This window comes from Bufo bufo, chromosome 8, assembly GCF_905171765.1.
Source record: "Bufo bufo chromosome 8, aBufBuf1.1, whole genome shotgun sequence".
Lineage (NCBI taxonomy): Eukaryota > Metazoa > Chordata > Amphibia > Anura > Bufonidae > Bufo > Bufo bufo.
Window position 1 is genome coordinate 1,972,211 of NC_053396.1, and position 12,256 is coordinate 1,984,466.

The 12,256-nt window shown below is 52.5% G+C and overlaps 1 protein-coding gene across 9 annotated transcripts in view; it reads right to left on the reverse strand.

The window, feature by feature from the left end:
* The window catches only part of SEC16A (SEC16 homolog A, endoplasmic reticulum export factor), a 39,182-nt gene that overhangs the window by 22,596 nt on the left and 4,330 nt on the right, over positions 1-12,256 (reverse strand). For 6 of the 9 annotated variants that reach the window (XM_040406000.1, XM_040405999.1, XM_040405998.1 and 3 more), the window contains exons 2-15: positions 9,499-10,505; positions 6,124-8,874; positions 5,764-5,897; positions 5,400-5,461; positions 5,184-5,313; positions 4,912-5,110; positions 4,300-4,480; positions 3,939-4,081; positions 3,447-3,508; positions 2,863-3,001; positions 2,447-2,686; positions 2,181-2,278; positions 1,673-1,754; positions 1,466-1,583 (exon numbers count right to left, since the gene is read on the reverse strand). In XM_040406000.1, the coding sequence (XP_040261934.1) occupies positions 1,466-1,583; positions 1,673-1,754; positions 2,181-2,278; positions 2,447-2,686; positions 2,863-3,001; positions 3,447-3,508; positions 3,939-4,081; positions 4,300-4,480; positions 4,912-5,110; positions 5,184-5,313; positions 5,400-5,461; positions 5,764-5,897; positions 6,124-8,874; positions 9,499-10,446 (5,287 nt within the window). In that variant the 5' untranslated portion in view covers positions 10,447-10,505. Of the gene's footprint in view, positions 1-1,465; positions 1,584-1,672; positions 1,755-2,180; positions 2,279-2,446; positions 2,687-2,862; positions 3,002-3,446; positions 3,509-3,938; positions 4,082-4,299; positions 4,481-4,911; positions 5,111-5,183; positions 5,314-5,399; positions 5,462-5,763; positions 5,898-6,123; positions 9,002-9,498; positions 10,506-11,905; positions 11,990-12,256 lie in introns of those variants that run through there. The other 3 variants (XM_040406001.1, XM_040405996.1, XM_040406002.1) reach the window with 3 other exon arrangements.

Sequence of the window (12,256 nt, forward strand, 5' to 3'; positions counted from 1 at the left end):
AGTGCTGCACCCCCTACATCTCCTCCTCATCTCTGTCTACCATCCTACCTGTGCTCTCCACAGTGCTGCACCTCCTACATCTCCTCCTCATCTCTGTCTACCATCCTACCTGTGCTCTCCACAGTGCTGCACCCCCTACATCTCCTCCTCATCTCTGTCTACCATCCTACCTGTGCTCTCCACAGTGCTGCACCCCTACATCTCCTCCTCATCTCAGTCTACCATCCTACCTGTACTCTCCACAGTGCTGCACCCCCTACATCTCCTCCTCATCTCTGTCTACCATCCTACCTGTACTCTCCACAGTGCTGCACCCCTACATCTCCTCCTCATCTCTGTGTACCATCCTACCTGTGCTCTCCACAGTGCTGCACCTCCTACATCTCCTCCTCATCTCTGTCTACCATCCTACCTGTGCTCTCCACAGTGCTGCACCCCTCATCTCTGTCTACCATCCTACCTGTGCTCTCCACAGTGCTGCACCCCTCATCTCTGTCTACCATCCTACCTGTGCTCTCCACAGTGCTGCACCTCCTACATCTCCTCCTCATCTCTGTCTACCACCCTACCTGTGCTCTCCACAGTGCTGCACCCCCTACACCTCTTCCCTCATCTCCGTCTACCACCCTTCCCGTGCCCTCCGTTCAGCCAACGATTTACGACTGACTTCCACCATTATCCGAACCTCTCACTCCTGGCTGCAAGACTTCTCCCGAGCTGCACCGGTTCTCTGGAACGCCCTACCCCAAGAAATCAGGTTAAACCACAACATACACAGTTTTAATCTTTTTAAGGTGTCGCCTCCCTTGATCTAACCCCTCTCCATATATAGACCATTTCCTGACCCTCATCCTCCACTACAGCCAGAAGCACTTCATATCCGCTCCCCTAATCTCCCAAGACGGCCGGACCATTGTACAAAACAAGCACTTTTACCCTTTGTGACGCCCCTATCTCCTCATAGATTGTAAGCTCTTGCGAGCAGGGTCCTCACTCCTTTTGTTATTATTGACTTGTCTGTTGCCATGTTATTGATGACTGTACATGAACCCCCGCACTGTAAAGCGCTGCGGGATATGTTGGCGCTATAGAAGTAAAGATTATTATTACCAGATGAGGGCTGGCATCTGTAGGGGCTGCCCAGCATGCCAGGTTGTAATACATAAACCCATGAAAGGTCCTCTTTGAACCTTATAGCACGATACAAGAGGCAGCACCCCCCGCCGAGGGGCGGAATTATAATTCATAGGGCCCCACAGCAAAATAAGATGGAGCCCCCAACACCTAGTGTAAGAAAATTAAAACAGTGGCATAAGTAGCAATAATTAGAGATAATAATAATGTGTTTGCCCCCGATTGGCCCCCTCAACCTCTGGGCCTCATAGCAAGTGCTATGGCTAGCTATGCCCATGCCCCCCCCCCCCCCCCCCCAAACAAATCAAAGACCACCATTACCAGTACTCACCCAGAGTGTCTCCCATAGTCACAATGGTCCGGGTCGGTACATCGACATTACTGGTTAGATTCGAGAGCACCATAGCAAGATGCGGTCGCCAGTCGCCCCATTTCTCATCTCCACAACACTGCAACAAGAATTTTACGTATTCATTCAGGTTCGCAAAGTGCAAAACTCCCCCACAGAGCGGTAAGACAACCATCCTAATAGACTCACCGTGGCAGCCGCCGGCATCCGGCCAGACAGGAGCTGATAAACCGTCTGCAGGGGATCGTTAATTGGGAGACTGTTGGCAAACCTGTAATGGAAGGGACACCAGCCCCGTATATTTAGCAGCTGGACCTTGAGGTGGTTACTGTGACTGGCGCACACCGGCATCTACCCACAGTAACCAAAGACCAGAACCTCCACTAATTCCTATGGCTGAGGGTTTACCCCACAGACTGCATGCAGCGGCAAAACTGAAAATCTCTATATGCAGAGAAAACTAGGAACGATAAGGTCAGGAAGGAACAGACATCAAAGGAAACAGCAGCACAGAGTATTTCAGGCACACAGTGAACACAGAGCAAGTGAAACCATTGACACAAACATAAAGCAGAGACGAAGCGTCATTGAAATAAATGCAGGAGGTGTAACAAGTGAAAGCCAGACACGTGGCCAGTGCACTGCGCAGGTAAATGCCATAAGGGATAAAGCAGCTGTATATGATGGCGGGGGTTACCTGGTCATCACCCGGGCGTGTGTGCGGCTATCCATCTTACTGGAGAGCAGCAGAGCGTGGCCCCAGAGGCCGTGCTTCATGGCAGACTCCAGAGCATCCTGTGAAAGAGGAGACGTTCAGGACAGCAGCGGATCCACCGTCACTCACAGACGCATGAAACATTCAGAGACCAAGAGGCTCCGATTTCACAAGAAGAGCGAGGAACCGCACAAAGGGCGGCGGGGCGACAAGACGCGAGGAAGCATAGTGAAGAGGGGCTCATTAACCTTTTTCCGTCCGAAAAGCAGCAGCTCCCTGAAGCGCTCGGTCTCCTTCTCGATCACGGCCCCGGAGTTGGGTAGAGTGTCTGTGAGGAAGGAGAGCTGCGAGGCCCCGGACTCTTCCTCCAGCTCCAGAGGCTCGTTGGTGAAATCTATCAGATTGGCTTCATTGGGCGACTTCCCGGGGAGCCAGACTGTTTTATGGTCCTGAAGGAGCAACTCTGCGATGTCCGTGCCTACGACAGTCTACGAGACACAGAACGTGGAATCAGGAGGCTTTAGGGCATGCTGGGACTCTTAGTTCCCCATCACATAGTGCTCGGCATTAGTTATAGGGCACATACCTATATCTGTCTCATGTTCAACACAACAACCCCATGCTATATACACCCGTACACAGATGTCCCTCCGGAACTACTCACCCCATTCTGCCTGCACATGAGGACGATGAAATCCCACAGAAGGCGCGCAGACTCCTGGTCTAACAAGTTCTCATTTTGGGAACACTCTTTGGCTTTATTTTGTGCAAAATTGATGACGTCGACTTTGTGAGTTTCATCTCTGCAGAGAATAAACGAGAAACGTGAGACACGAAGGCGAAGTGCGGGAAGGACAACATGATTAACCCTTAATAAGATAATGGAGCATAAAACATCCCGGAATACGCCGGGAGAGGGTCATTTGCAGCCCAGAGGTTTTCCAGGACTAAGACAGTGATGGGCTATCCTCAGGGTAGATCATCAATCTCACGTTCCAATACTTGGCATCCCCACCGATCCAGCTGTTTCAGGCTGCATGGAAGGCTATCCCCACGGTGCACAGAACCTACCGCTACCTGCTCCATCCACTGGATCGTTTCTGAACAGCTGATCAGTGGGAGCGTCGGACCCCCACAGATCTGATATCTGTGATCTATCCTGAGGATAGCCCTCTCATACCCAAGTACCAGAAGACCCCTTCCACCCAAAATCCATCATTTGTCAGATGAGGGTCACAGAATTCTTACTTGACCAAGGGGCCGGGGAAGCCCCTCATCTGCTCCTGTTCCGGGCTGTTCTGCATAATAACCTGAAGGAAAAATAATAATAATAATAATAATTACTAAAGAGGAGGAGCAGCTTATAAAACCCAAGTATGGCGGGCAGGGTGCGGAGCAGAGTAGGAAAGCTATTGAATCTGCTCCTGTAGACCTCGGGCCATTCCTCACCACTTTCAAGATCTCTGCTTGCTGCCATGTAAAAGTTCTTTACAGCCAGAGGCTGAAGACCTCCCATCTCCACTGTAAATAATGATAAGTCCCATTCAGTGACAGCAAGCAGAGATTATCAACTGGAAGCAGAATTAAAACTTTAGATTTGGACTCCAGCACACGACCGTATCCCCTTTATGGTCCACAAAATACGGATGCGGTCAGTGTACATAATGCACTTGGATCGGATGATTTGGCACGGTCATTGGGTCGGGCAGCGCGAGAAGTCACGCAGGGCAGTCTGCTCACCTCCATATTGTGGATCTCGACCAAGGTCGGCTGCCCGTCTGAAGGCAAGTTGGGAAGCACTTTAATTAGATGTCCACCAGGGCCAAACCGGGCGCACACATGTGGGCTGCCGAACTTCTCTGGAGTCAGAGACCTAGAAGGAACTACAGATAAAGAAGGGTTAATTCCTATATGATAAAGGAGCTCTCCGGGGCAATACCAGACAACCCACAGACAGGCGTGGCGCTGTTTCTGGAACAAAGCAGCCATGTTCTTCTAATCTCATACACACCAGCTGCTGCAGCTTCGAGTAGAGCAATGGTTTCTCATCCTGTCGGCTCCCCTTCCCCTGCAGGTAGGTTCAGGGGTATGGGACACTCACCTTGTTCCACCGGCTGCCACTCACTGGTGACCGGGTAACCATACTGATAGGAGTCCAGCGACTGCTGGGTGCTGTAGTCATTAGGATAGAGACGATAGGAGTAATCCTCCAGTGGGGGGTTAGGCACCTGGCCGCCATAGGCATTGGCAGCGAGGTCCTGTTCGCTTTTGTAGACCTGGCTCTGGAAAGAGAGATGCAGTCACATTAAAGGGGATTTTATAACTGATGACCTATCATCTGGTTAGGACATCAGTATCTGACCAGTAGGGGTCTGACACCCGGGACCCCCACCGATCAGCTGGAGCTCCTGTGAGCGTTGCAGTCTTCTCACAGCTTTTCCTAGGCCAGTGACATCACGGTCATCGGTCACGTGGCCTCGGAGCCGCTCAGCATCATAGAAGTGAATGGGGCTGAGCGCGATACTAAGCACGGCCACTGTACAATGTGCGGCGCTGTGCTTGGCGAGCGCGGAGAAGGCAGCGGCACTCACAGGAACGCTGGTGTCAGACCCCCACCAATCAGATACCGATTACCCATCAGTATTTAAATCTCGGAAAACCCTTTTAACTATTCCTCGGCCAGCAGAGAAAGGACGCAGTCACAGGAACTCACCTGCTGGGAGCGAGAACTGAAGCTGCTCCGGCGACTGTGGGTGCTGCGCTCGCTGTGGACGCTACGGGCTGAATGCTCACTGTGCACGCTACGCCGATCAAAGTCGTCCTTCGTAAGATCCCTCCGAGCATCTGGTTCATCATCAAAACCGCCGACGTAACGGGGGTCATACTGCCAGCGGTCCTCATACACATCATACCTAGAATCAATCCTTTATCAGCTGCTGCAGAAACTCGTGGAGTCCACACTGCTTTTCTTAAAGGGATAGTTACCTGCTCGTGTAGGCATAAGGAACCTTCCTGCCATAGGCGTCCTCTCGGTACGTGTAGTTCCAGTAGTTGTTTCGAGGGTCCCTGTACCCGGGATCATAGGCCCCTGGATACCGATCCCACCTGGTAGGGTCTGCAAATAAGAAAGCAGCCGAATAATGGCATCAGCCATCGCCCGTGTACAGAAGGCGCTGGGTATAATTGGGGCTCACTACTCACCTCCATACTCATACTGACTCTGGTAGTAATCGTAGTAGCTGGCGGGAGCCGTGTAGCCCTGCCTGCAGAATGAAAAAGTACTACTCAGCAAGATCTGATCTCTGCTTGCTGTCAGTGACCAGAAACATGGAAATATTGGAGACATTTATAGCATATGCCATACACCTCTAAGACGGGAATACTCCAAAGCATTGCCCAGCAATTACCAGGCCATCCCTAAAATGCAGACACACGAGGGCAAGGGGGGCGTTCCATTCTGAGACCACCCAATTACCTAAATATACCCGATTCTGAAAAGAAACTACAAAGCAGATCAAGAGTTTTCTAGTAGGAAATGTACAATTCTGAAGGCCGTGTGACGCACCCTGAAGGGGGCCGATCCGAGCAGTGACTGGACCTCGAGCTGGGCCGTTCAGGTTCCTGGTAGTACTTTGCAGGGTTCACAAAGCCGGAATTGCTGTACTGTCTGTATGCAGGGTCATAGGCTCCGTAGGAGTCCTGCAGGAAGAAAGGCGCATATATCAAGAGACAGCCTTCCAAGAAAAACATATGACGCAGGTCAACGACTTACAGGGCCCACCATTTTAGGCTTTCACCTGCAGACTATTGCCAGCTGCAGGCCCAAGCTCTTACTCACAGGCTGAACACCCAGCATGTACTATAACATACATTCAGACCCCCCCTTTATCAACCTCCTGAACTGCCCAGACAATGCAGCGTTTACCTGGTAGTACAAATGAGATGCTCGGGGGTCCACTGTTGGGTACGGAGGCTGGTACGCAGACGGGTATGCTCCATAACCTTGGTAGTAGTAATAGGGATCTGCTTGCTGAGGAGTATGAGAAGCAGGAGGTCTTGCAGGCTCTGGATAGCCAGCAGGTTGCATGGGGTTGACTGCTGCAGACGTGCTCGTTGCGGGCTGACTCGGGTATGGTGGGTGTTCGGGGTGGCTGTATTTAGCGGCTGGCTCTGCTGTCCCACTGTAAGGAAGGCCGGCAGGGTTCTGAGAACTGGGCACATGAGCCCCTGTTTGCTGGGGGTAAGCAGAAGGTTTATTAGCTCCTGCGATGGTCTGCACTGAAGGTGCTGGTGGATGCGACGCAGGAGCCATGTATTCAGGAGCAGCCCCTGGTCCAGGCCGTGAAGTCTCCACTGAAGGTTGGACTTGAACATCTTTAGTAACCTGCTGGTAAAAAAACTGTTTATCATCATCAGGCCCGGGTGGGAAATTTGGGACAACTGTCGACTGCCCGGTATAGAGGAGACCCCCTGTTGGAGGCCTGTTTGGTACAGACATCCGCCCATTTGCATTGTGATTGGCAGGCATGCGTGGAATGGTAAAATCTAGAGCGACTGCATTCTCTATTTTGGCGCTGGCACCACCACCACCACTACTGACCGGTGGGGCGTACATCCCTGCTCCGTTACCCACCGGTAAATGTGCTCCGGAGCTAGGGAGCGCAGGCTTGCTTGCGGACTCGCTGGCTATGCTTTCGGTGTAAGCAGTTCTCTGATTTTCAGTTGCTAAATTAAGAGGAATCTGACTAGATGAAGACAGGAGCGTCGGATGATGATTGGAAAAAGATTCAGAAAAGTGATTGCTGCCGGAGGGTAATTTATGAGCTGGATTAGAGGATGAGGGCGCTTTAATAGGAGGTCCGAGCTGGACGAGAGAGGCTGCAGCACTCGGATCTGCTGCAAAAGCGCTGGTTGGAAGCGGCTTATCAGCAGTGGAGAAATCTTGTGCAGAATTAACGTTCCTTATTTGATTGGGTAAAGAGAGAGAAAAATTTATAGGTTGTGTCAAATTATAGCTTTTACTAGGTGCAGCAATTAGAACAGGCTGATTCTGTAAGGATTCAGTGGGCGGAGAAGACAGCAAGCTAGCATAGCCGGAACTTGCCTGGGACTGGGTATGTTCATCATCTCCAATCTTTGGAGGGTTCTCCAGGTTTTCTGAAGATGTGTGCTCCTCAGGTGAAGCTGCGAACTGGCTCTGGTCTGGCCTACCAGGATGCACCTCCAGTGACCCATCTTCTGGAGGCTGAATGACTTCAGTCTGAGGTTTAGGGGGAACATAGAGAGCAGGAGCTGGCGGGGCTAGAAGGACATTGCCTCCAAAATTGGGCAGCTCTCCTTGTGCCCACAGGGTGGTCGCAGGACTCTCGCACTTCTTATTTGACCCGTGCGCTCTTGAAGATGGACGTTTCTCTAGCAGCAAAGAGATGTTATCTAGCATGGTTCCTGTCGGGAAATGGTGTCCACTATTCACAGCACAAATTTCAGCGTTCGATTTACCCAAAAAAATAGTTTCCAGATTATCAGGAGGTTGCTCCAGGTTCCCCGGGGAGGCGGCAAGTCCTGCACTATGGGAAGAAGTTGGTGGCAACTTCTGGTTCTCTCGGACATCAACTACTTTTGACTGGTCGACTTCTGCAGCTTTTACGCCTGCGTGTGAACGGACGGGTTCAAAGGAGCTGTTGACACTTGCCTGAAAGATCCCGGTCGGTTTTGGTGGACTTGGCGTTGGTGGCTGTGACAGACTTCCATGGTAGGGGTTTTGTGTCATACCGTGGGTAATAACGTCTCCGGTCAAGGGCGAGGAGTCAATCTGCTTAAAGAAACCCGTGGAGCTTTCCCTCTCAAGTCTTCCAATCTCCTTCTGAATGAAGGTCCCCTCCAGCTCCTGCGGTCGGACCGAAGTTGGTAAACTTCTGTGACTCAGATTACTGTAATTAGAAGACACACTATCCGATCTGACAGGGTGAGGTAACGCGTCTGGAGCCTCCAGATTTGGACCTCCTTCAGGTTGGCCAACTGTATTCTTAGGCGGGGCAGAACCAAGAACAGGCCCGTATCTAAAGGTCTCAGGTCCTGAGGAGATGAGACTGCTATTAGGAGGCTCATTGGGAAGAACTTCTATATTCTCCACATTATCGTATGGGAGCTCAGAACCAGCTCTGGCCTCTGTGGGTTGATTTTCTGTGTTACCCGCTTTCCATGGGACATGAGAATCATGAAAACCACTGGCACTTTGGAATAATGAAGTCGGCTGAGCACTGGGATGTAAAGGCAAAAGCGATGCAGTATTGGGTGCTGCTGGCGGATCTGTAAATGGATGCATGCTCCCCTGGCGGCCCAGGTTCTGGTGGTATGCAGTGTCCATAGATTGGTTTCTAGGCATGTGCTGCTGATCTGTGGAAGGGATCTCCACATTTTCAGCTTCATCTCCTTTGAAGAACATGGATATCGTCCCAGAATCCGTGTCACTGGTGGCTTGGCCCAAAGATCCTGCAGGCTCACTTTGTGGCCGGTTCTCTAGAGCAGAAAATGGTGCTCCGGTCTGTATGGTGTTGGGACTGGGCAGGGGAGCTGGCGCTCCAGTCTGTATGGTGTAGGGCAGGGGAGCTGGCGCTTCAGTCTGTATGGTGTAGGGCAGGGGAGCTAATGCTCTAGTCTGTATGGTGTTGGGCAGGGGAGCTGGCGCTCCAGTCTGTATGGTGCTGGGCAGGGGAGCTGGCGCTCCAGTCTGTATGGTGTTGGGACTGGACAGTGGAGCTTGTGCTCCAGTCTGCATGGTGTAGGGCAGGGGAGCTGGTGCTCCAGTCTGTATGGTGTAGGGCAGGGGAGCTAATGCTCTAGTCTGTATGGTGTTGGGACTGGACAGTGGAGCTTGCGCTCCAGTCTGCATGGTGTAGGGCAGGGGAGCTGGTGCTCCAGTCTGTATGGTGTTGGGCAGGGGAGCTGGTGCTCCAGTCTGTATGGTGCTGGGCAGGGAAGCTGGCGCTCCAGTCTGTATGGTGCTGGGCAGGGAAGCTGGCGCTCTAGTCTGTATGGTGCTGGGCAGGGAAGCTGGCGCTCCAGTCTGTATGGTGTAGGGCAGGGGAGCTGGTGCTCCAGTCTGTATGGTGCTGGGCAGGGGAGCTGGTGCTCCAGTCTGTATGGTGCTGGGCAGGGGAGCTGGTGCTCCAGTCTGTATGGTGCTGGGCAGGGGAGCTGGTGCTCCAGTCTGTATGGTGTAGGGCAGGGGAGCTAATGCTCTAGTCTGTATGGTATTGGGCAGGGAAGCTGGTGCTCCAGTCTGTATGGTGCTGGGCTGTGGACCTGGCGCTCCAGTCTGAATAGCGTTGTGCAGTGTTCCAGTCTGCATGGTATGGGGCGGCTGAGCTTGCTTGAGAGGTTCTGGATGTGGTGGATTAAACCAGCTGATGTGGTCTGGATTCTGGTTCTGCATGTAATCCGTATGCATGACACTGCTGTATGGCGAGATGCCATGTTGCTGTACTTGACCTGATCCGCCGCCAAGAGGGAAAGTAGCTGGTGCAGTCCTTTGTGGTGCTGAAAAATAGCTGGGGTCACTGTTTTGGGGAGGCAAGTGAGATACTTCTAAATATGGAGGAGAGTAATAGGGAGCAGTGTATGCTGGGTGCTGAGCTGCAGGAACGTGCTGTGAGGAGGTAGGTGGCGTAGTCTGAGTGGACGACCAAGGTGCAGTGGTTTGCTGATTTGCGGAGGATGGATGAGACTGTAATGGCGGTGCAATACTGCTGCTGCTATTCATGTCCATATTCCGAGATCTGCCCGGCAGGGGTCCATAGGCATTCTCTAGTCCACCTGCCATGTTCTGCAGGGACGAGCCAGCAGAGGGACCAAGTGTTAGCTGGCCGATCGGAGATGAAGCCATGTTATTGGTAAAATTCCCACTCTGTACTGGTGGAGTAGGGACATTACTGTATGAGGTCACAGCTCCCATGGGTAAAGACGCTTGAGCTCCGTCACCATGAGATGAGGCAAGAGCAGCAGGCTGCGGGTACAATGACGGGGATGGGCTAGGTGTGGCCAAAATGGGAGCCTTGGGTACAGTAGTTGGTGGTACATTCTGGGGGGTCATTCTGCCAAAAGCAAAAGGGTCTGTGACAGGTTGCACTGGAGGGGGCGCCATTGCTGAAGGAGGAGGGGTTCTCCTACGCCAGTATGGGGTAGTGGTCATTCCCATGCGAGGAGGTCCACCCGTCCCTGCAGGACCAGCTTGTGGAGGCGGCTGCATTTTCTTCCCTTGTAATTGGAAAAGTGTGCCTGATCTTCTGGAGACTGCAGAATGTTACCCTGTGGAAGGACAAGACAAGGCGTGAGGAAGGACAAGACAAGGCGTGAGGAAGGACAAGACAAGGCGTGAGGAAGGACAAGACAAGGCGTGAGGAAGGACAAGACAAGGCGTGAGGAAGGACAAGACAAGGCGTGAGGAAGGACAAGACAAGGCGTGAGGAAGGACAAGACAAGGCGTGAGGAAGGACAAGACAAGGCGTGAGGAAGGACAAGACAAGGCGTGAGGAAGGACAAGACAAGGCGTGAGGAAGGACAAGACAAGGCGTGAGGAAGGACAAGACAAGGCGTGAGGAAGGACAAGACAAGGCGTGAGGAAGGACAAGACAAGGCGTGAGGAAGGACAAGACAAGGCGTGAGGAAGGACAAGACAAGGCGTGAGGAAGGACAAGACAAGGCGTGAGGAAGGACAAGACAAGGCGTGAGGAAGGACAAGACAAGGCGTGAGGAAGGACAAGACAAGGCGTGAGGAAGGACAAGACAAGGCGTGAGGAAGGACAAGACAAGGCGTGAGGAAGGACAAGACAAGGCGTGAGGAAGGACAAGACAAGGCGTGAGGAAGGACAAGACAAGGCGTGAGGAAGGACAAGACAAGGCGTGAGGAAGGACAAGACAAGGCGTGAGGAAGGACAAGACAAGGCGTGAGGAAGGACAAGACAAGGCGTGAGGAAGGACAAGACAAGGCGTGAGGAAGGACAAGACAAGGCGTGAGGAAGGACAAGACAAGGCGTGAGGAAGGACAAGACAAGGCGTGAGGAAGGACAAGACAAGGCGTGAGGAAGGACAAGACAAGGCGTGAGGAAGGACAAGACAAGGCGTGAGGAAGGACAAGACAAGGCGTGAGGAAGGACAAGACAAGGCGTGAGGAAGGACAAGACAAGGCGTGAGGAAGGACAAGACAAGGCGTGAGGAAGGACAAGACAAGGCGTGAGGAAGGACAAGACAAGGCGTGAGGAAGGACAAGACAAGGCGTGAGGAAGGACAAGACAAGGCGTGAGGAAGGACAAGACAAGGCGTGAGGAAGGACAAGACAAGGCGTGAGGAAGGACAAGACAAGGCGTGAGGAAGGACAAGACAAGGCGTGAGGAAGGACAAGACAAGGCGTGAGGAAGGACAAGACAAGGCGTGAGGAAGGACAAGACAAGGCGTGAGGAAGGACAAGACAAGGCGTGAGGAAGGACAAGACAAGGCGTGAGGAAGGACAAGACAAGGCGTGAGGAAGGACAAGACAAGGCGTGAGGAAGGACAAGACAAGGCGTGAGGAAGGACAAGACAAGGCGTGAGGAAGGACAAGACAAGGCGTGAGGAAGGACAAGACAAGGCGTGAGGAAGGACAAGACAAGGCGTGAGGAAGGAGGTAGAGAACCTAATACACTGTGTACCCAGGGTGGGGGCTCCTGTACCTATCATCACAGGATTACACCCAGAGCCCGGATCCATCTGCAGATACAGTCAGGTCCATAAATATTGGGACATGGACACAATTGCAACATTTTTGGCTCTATACACAACCACAATGGATTTGAAATGAAACGAACAAGATGTGCTTTAGGCCGAATGCACACGGCCGTGAACGGTCCGTGGTATCCCAGCCTGGATTCCTGCTGACAGCAGGAGCGCACGGCGTCATTGGTTGCTATGATGCCGTGCACTTCATACCGCCGCAGCACTACAGTAATACACTCGTATAGATCATACGAGTGTATTACTGTAGTGCAGCGGCGGCATAAAGCGCACGGCGTCATAGCAACCAA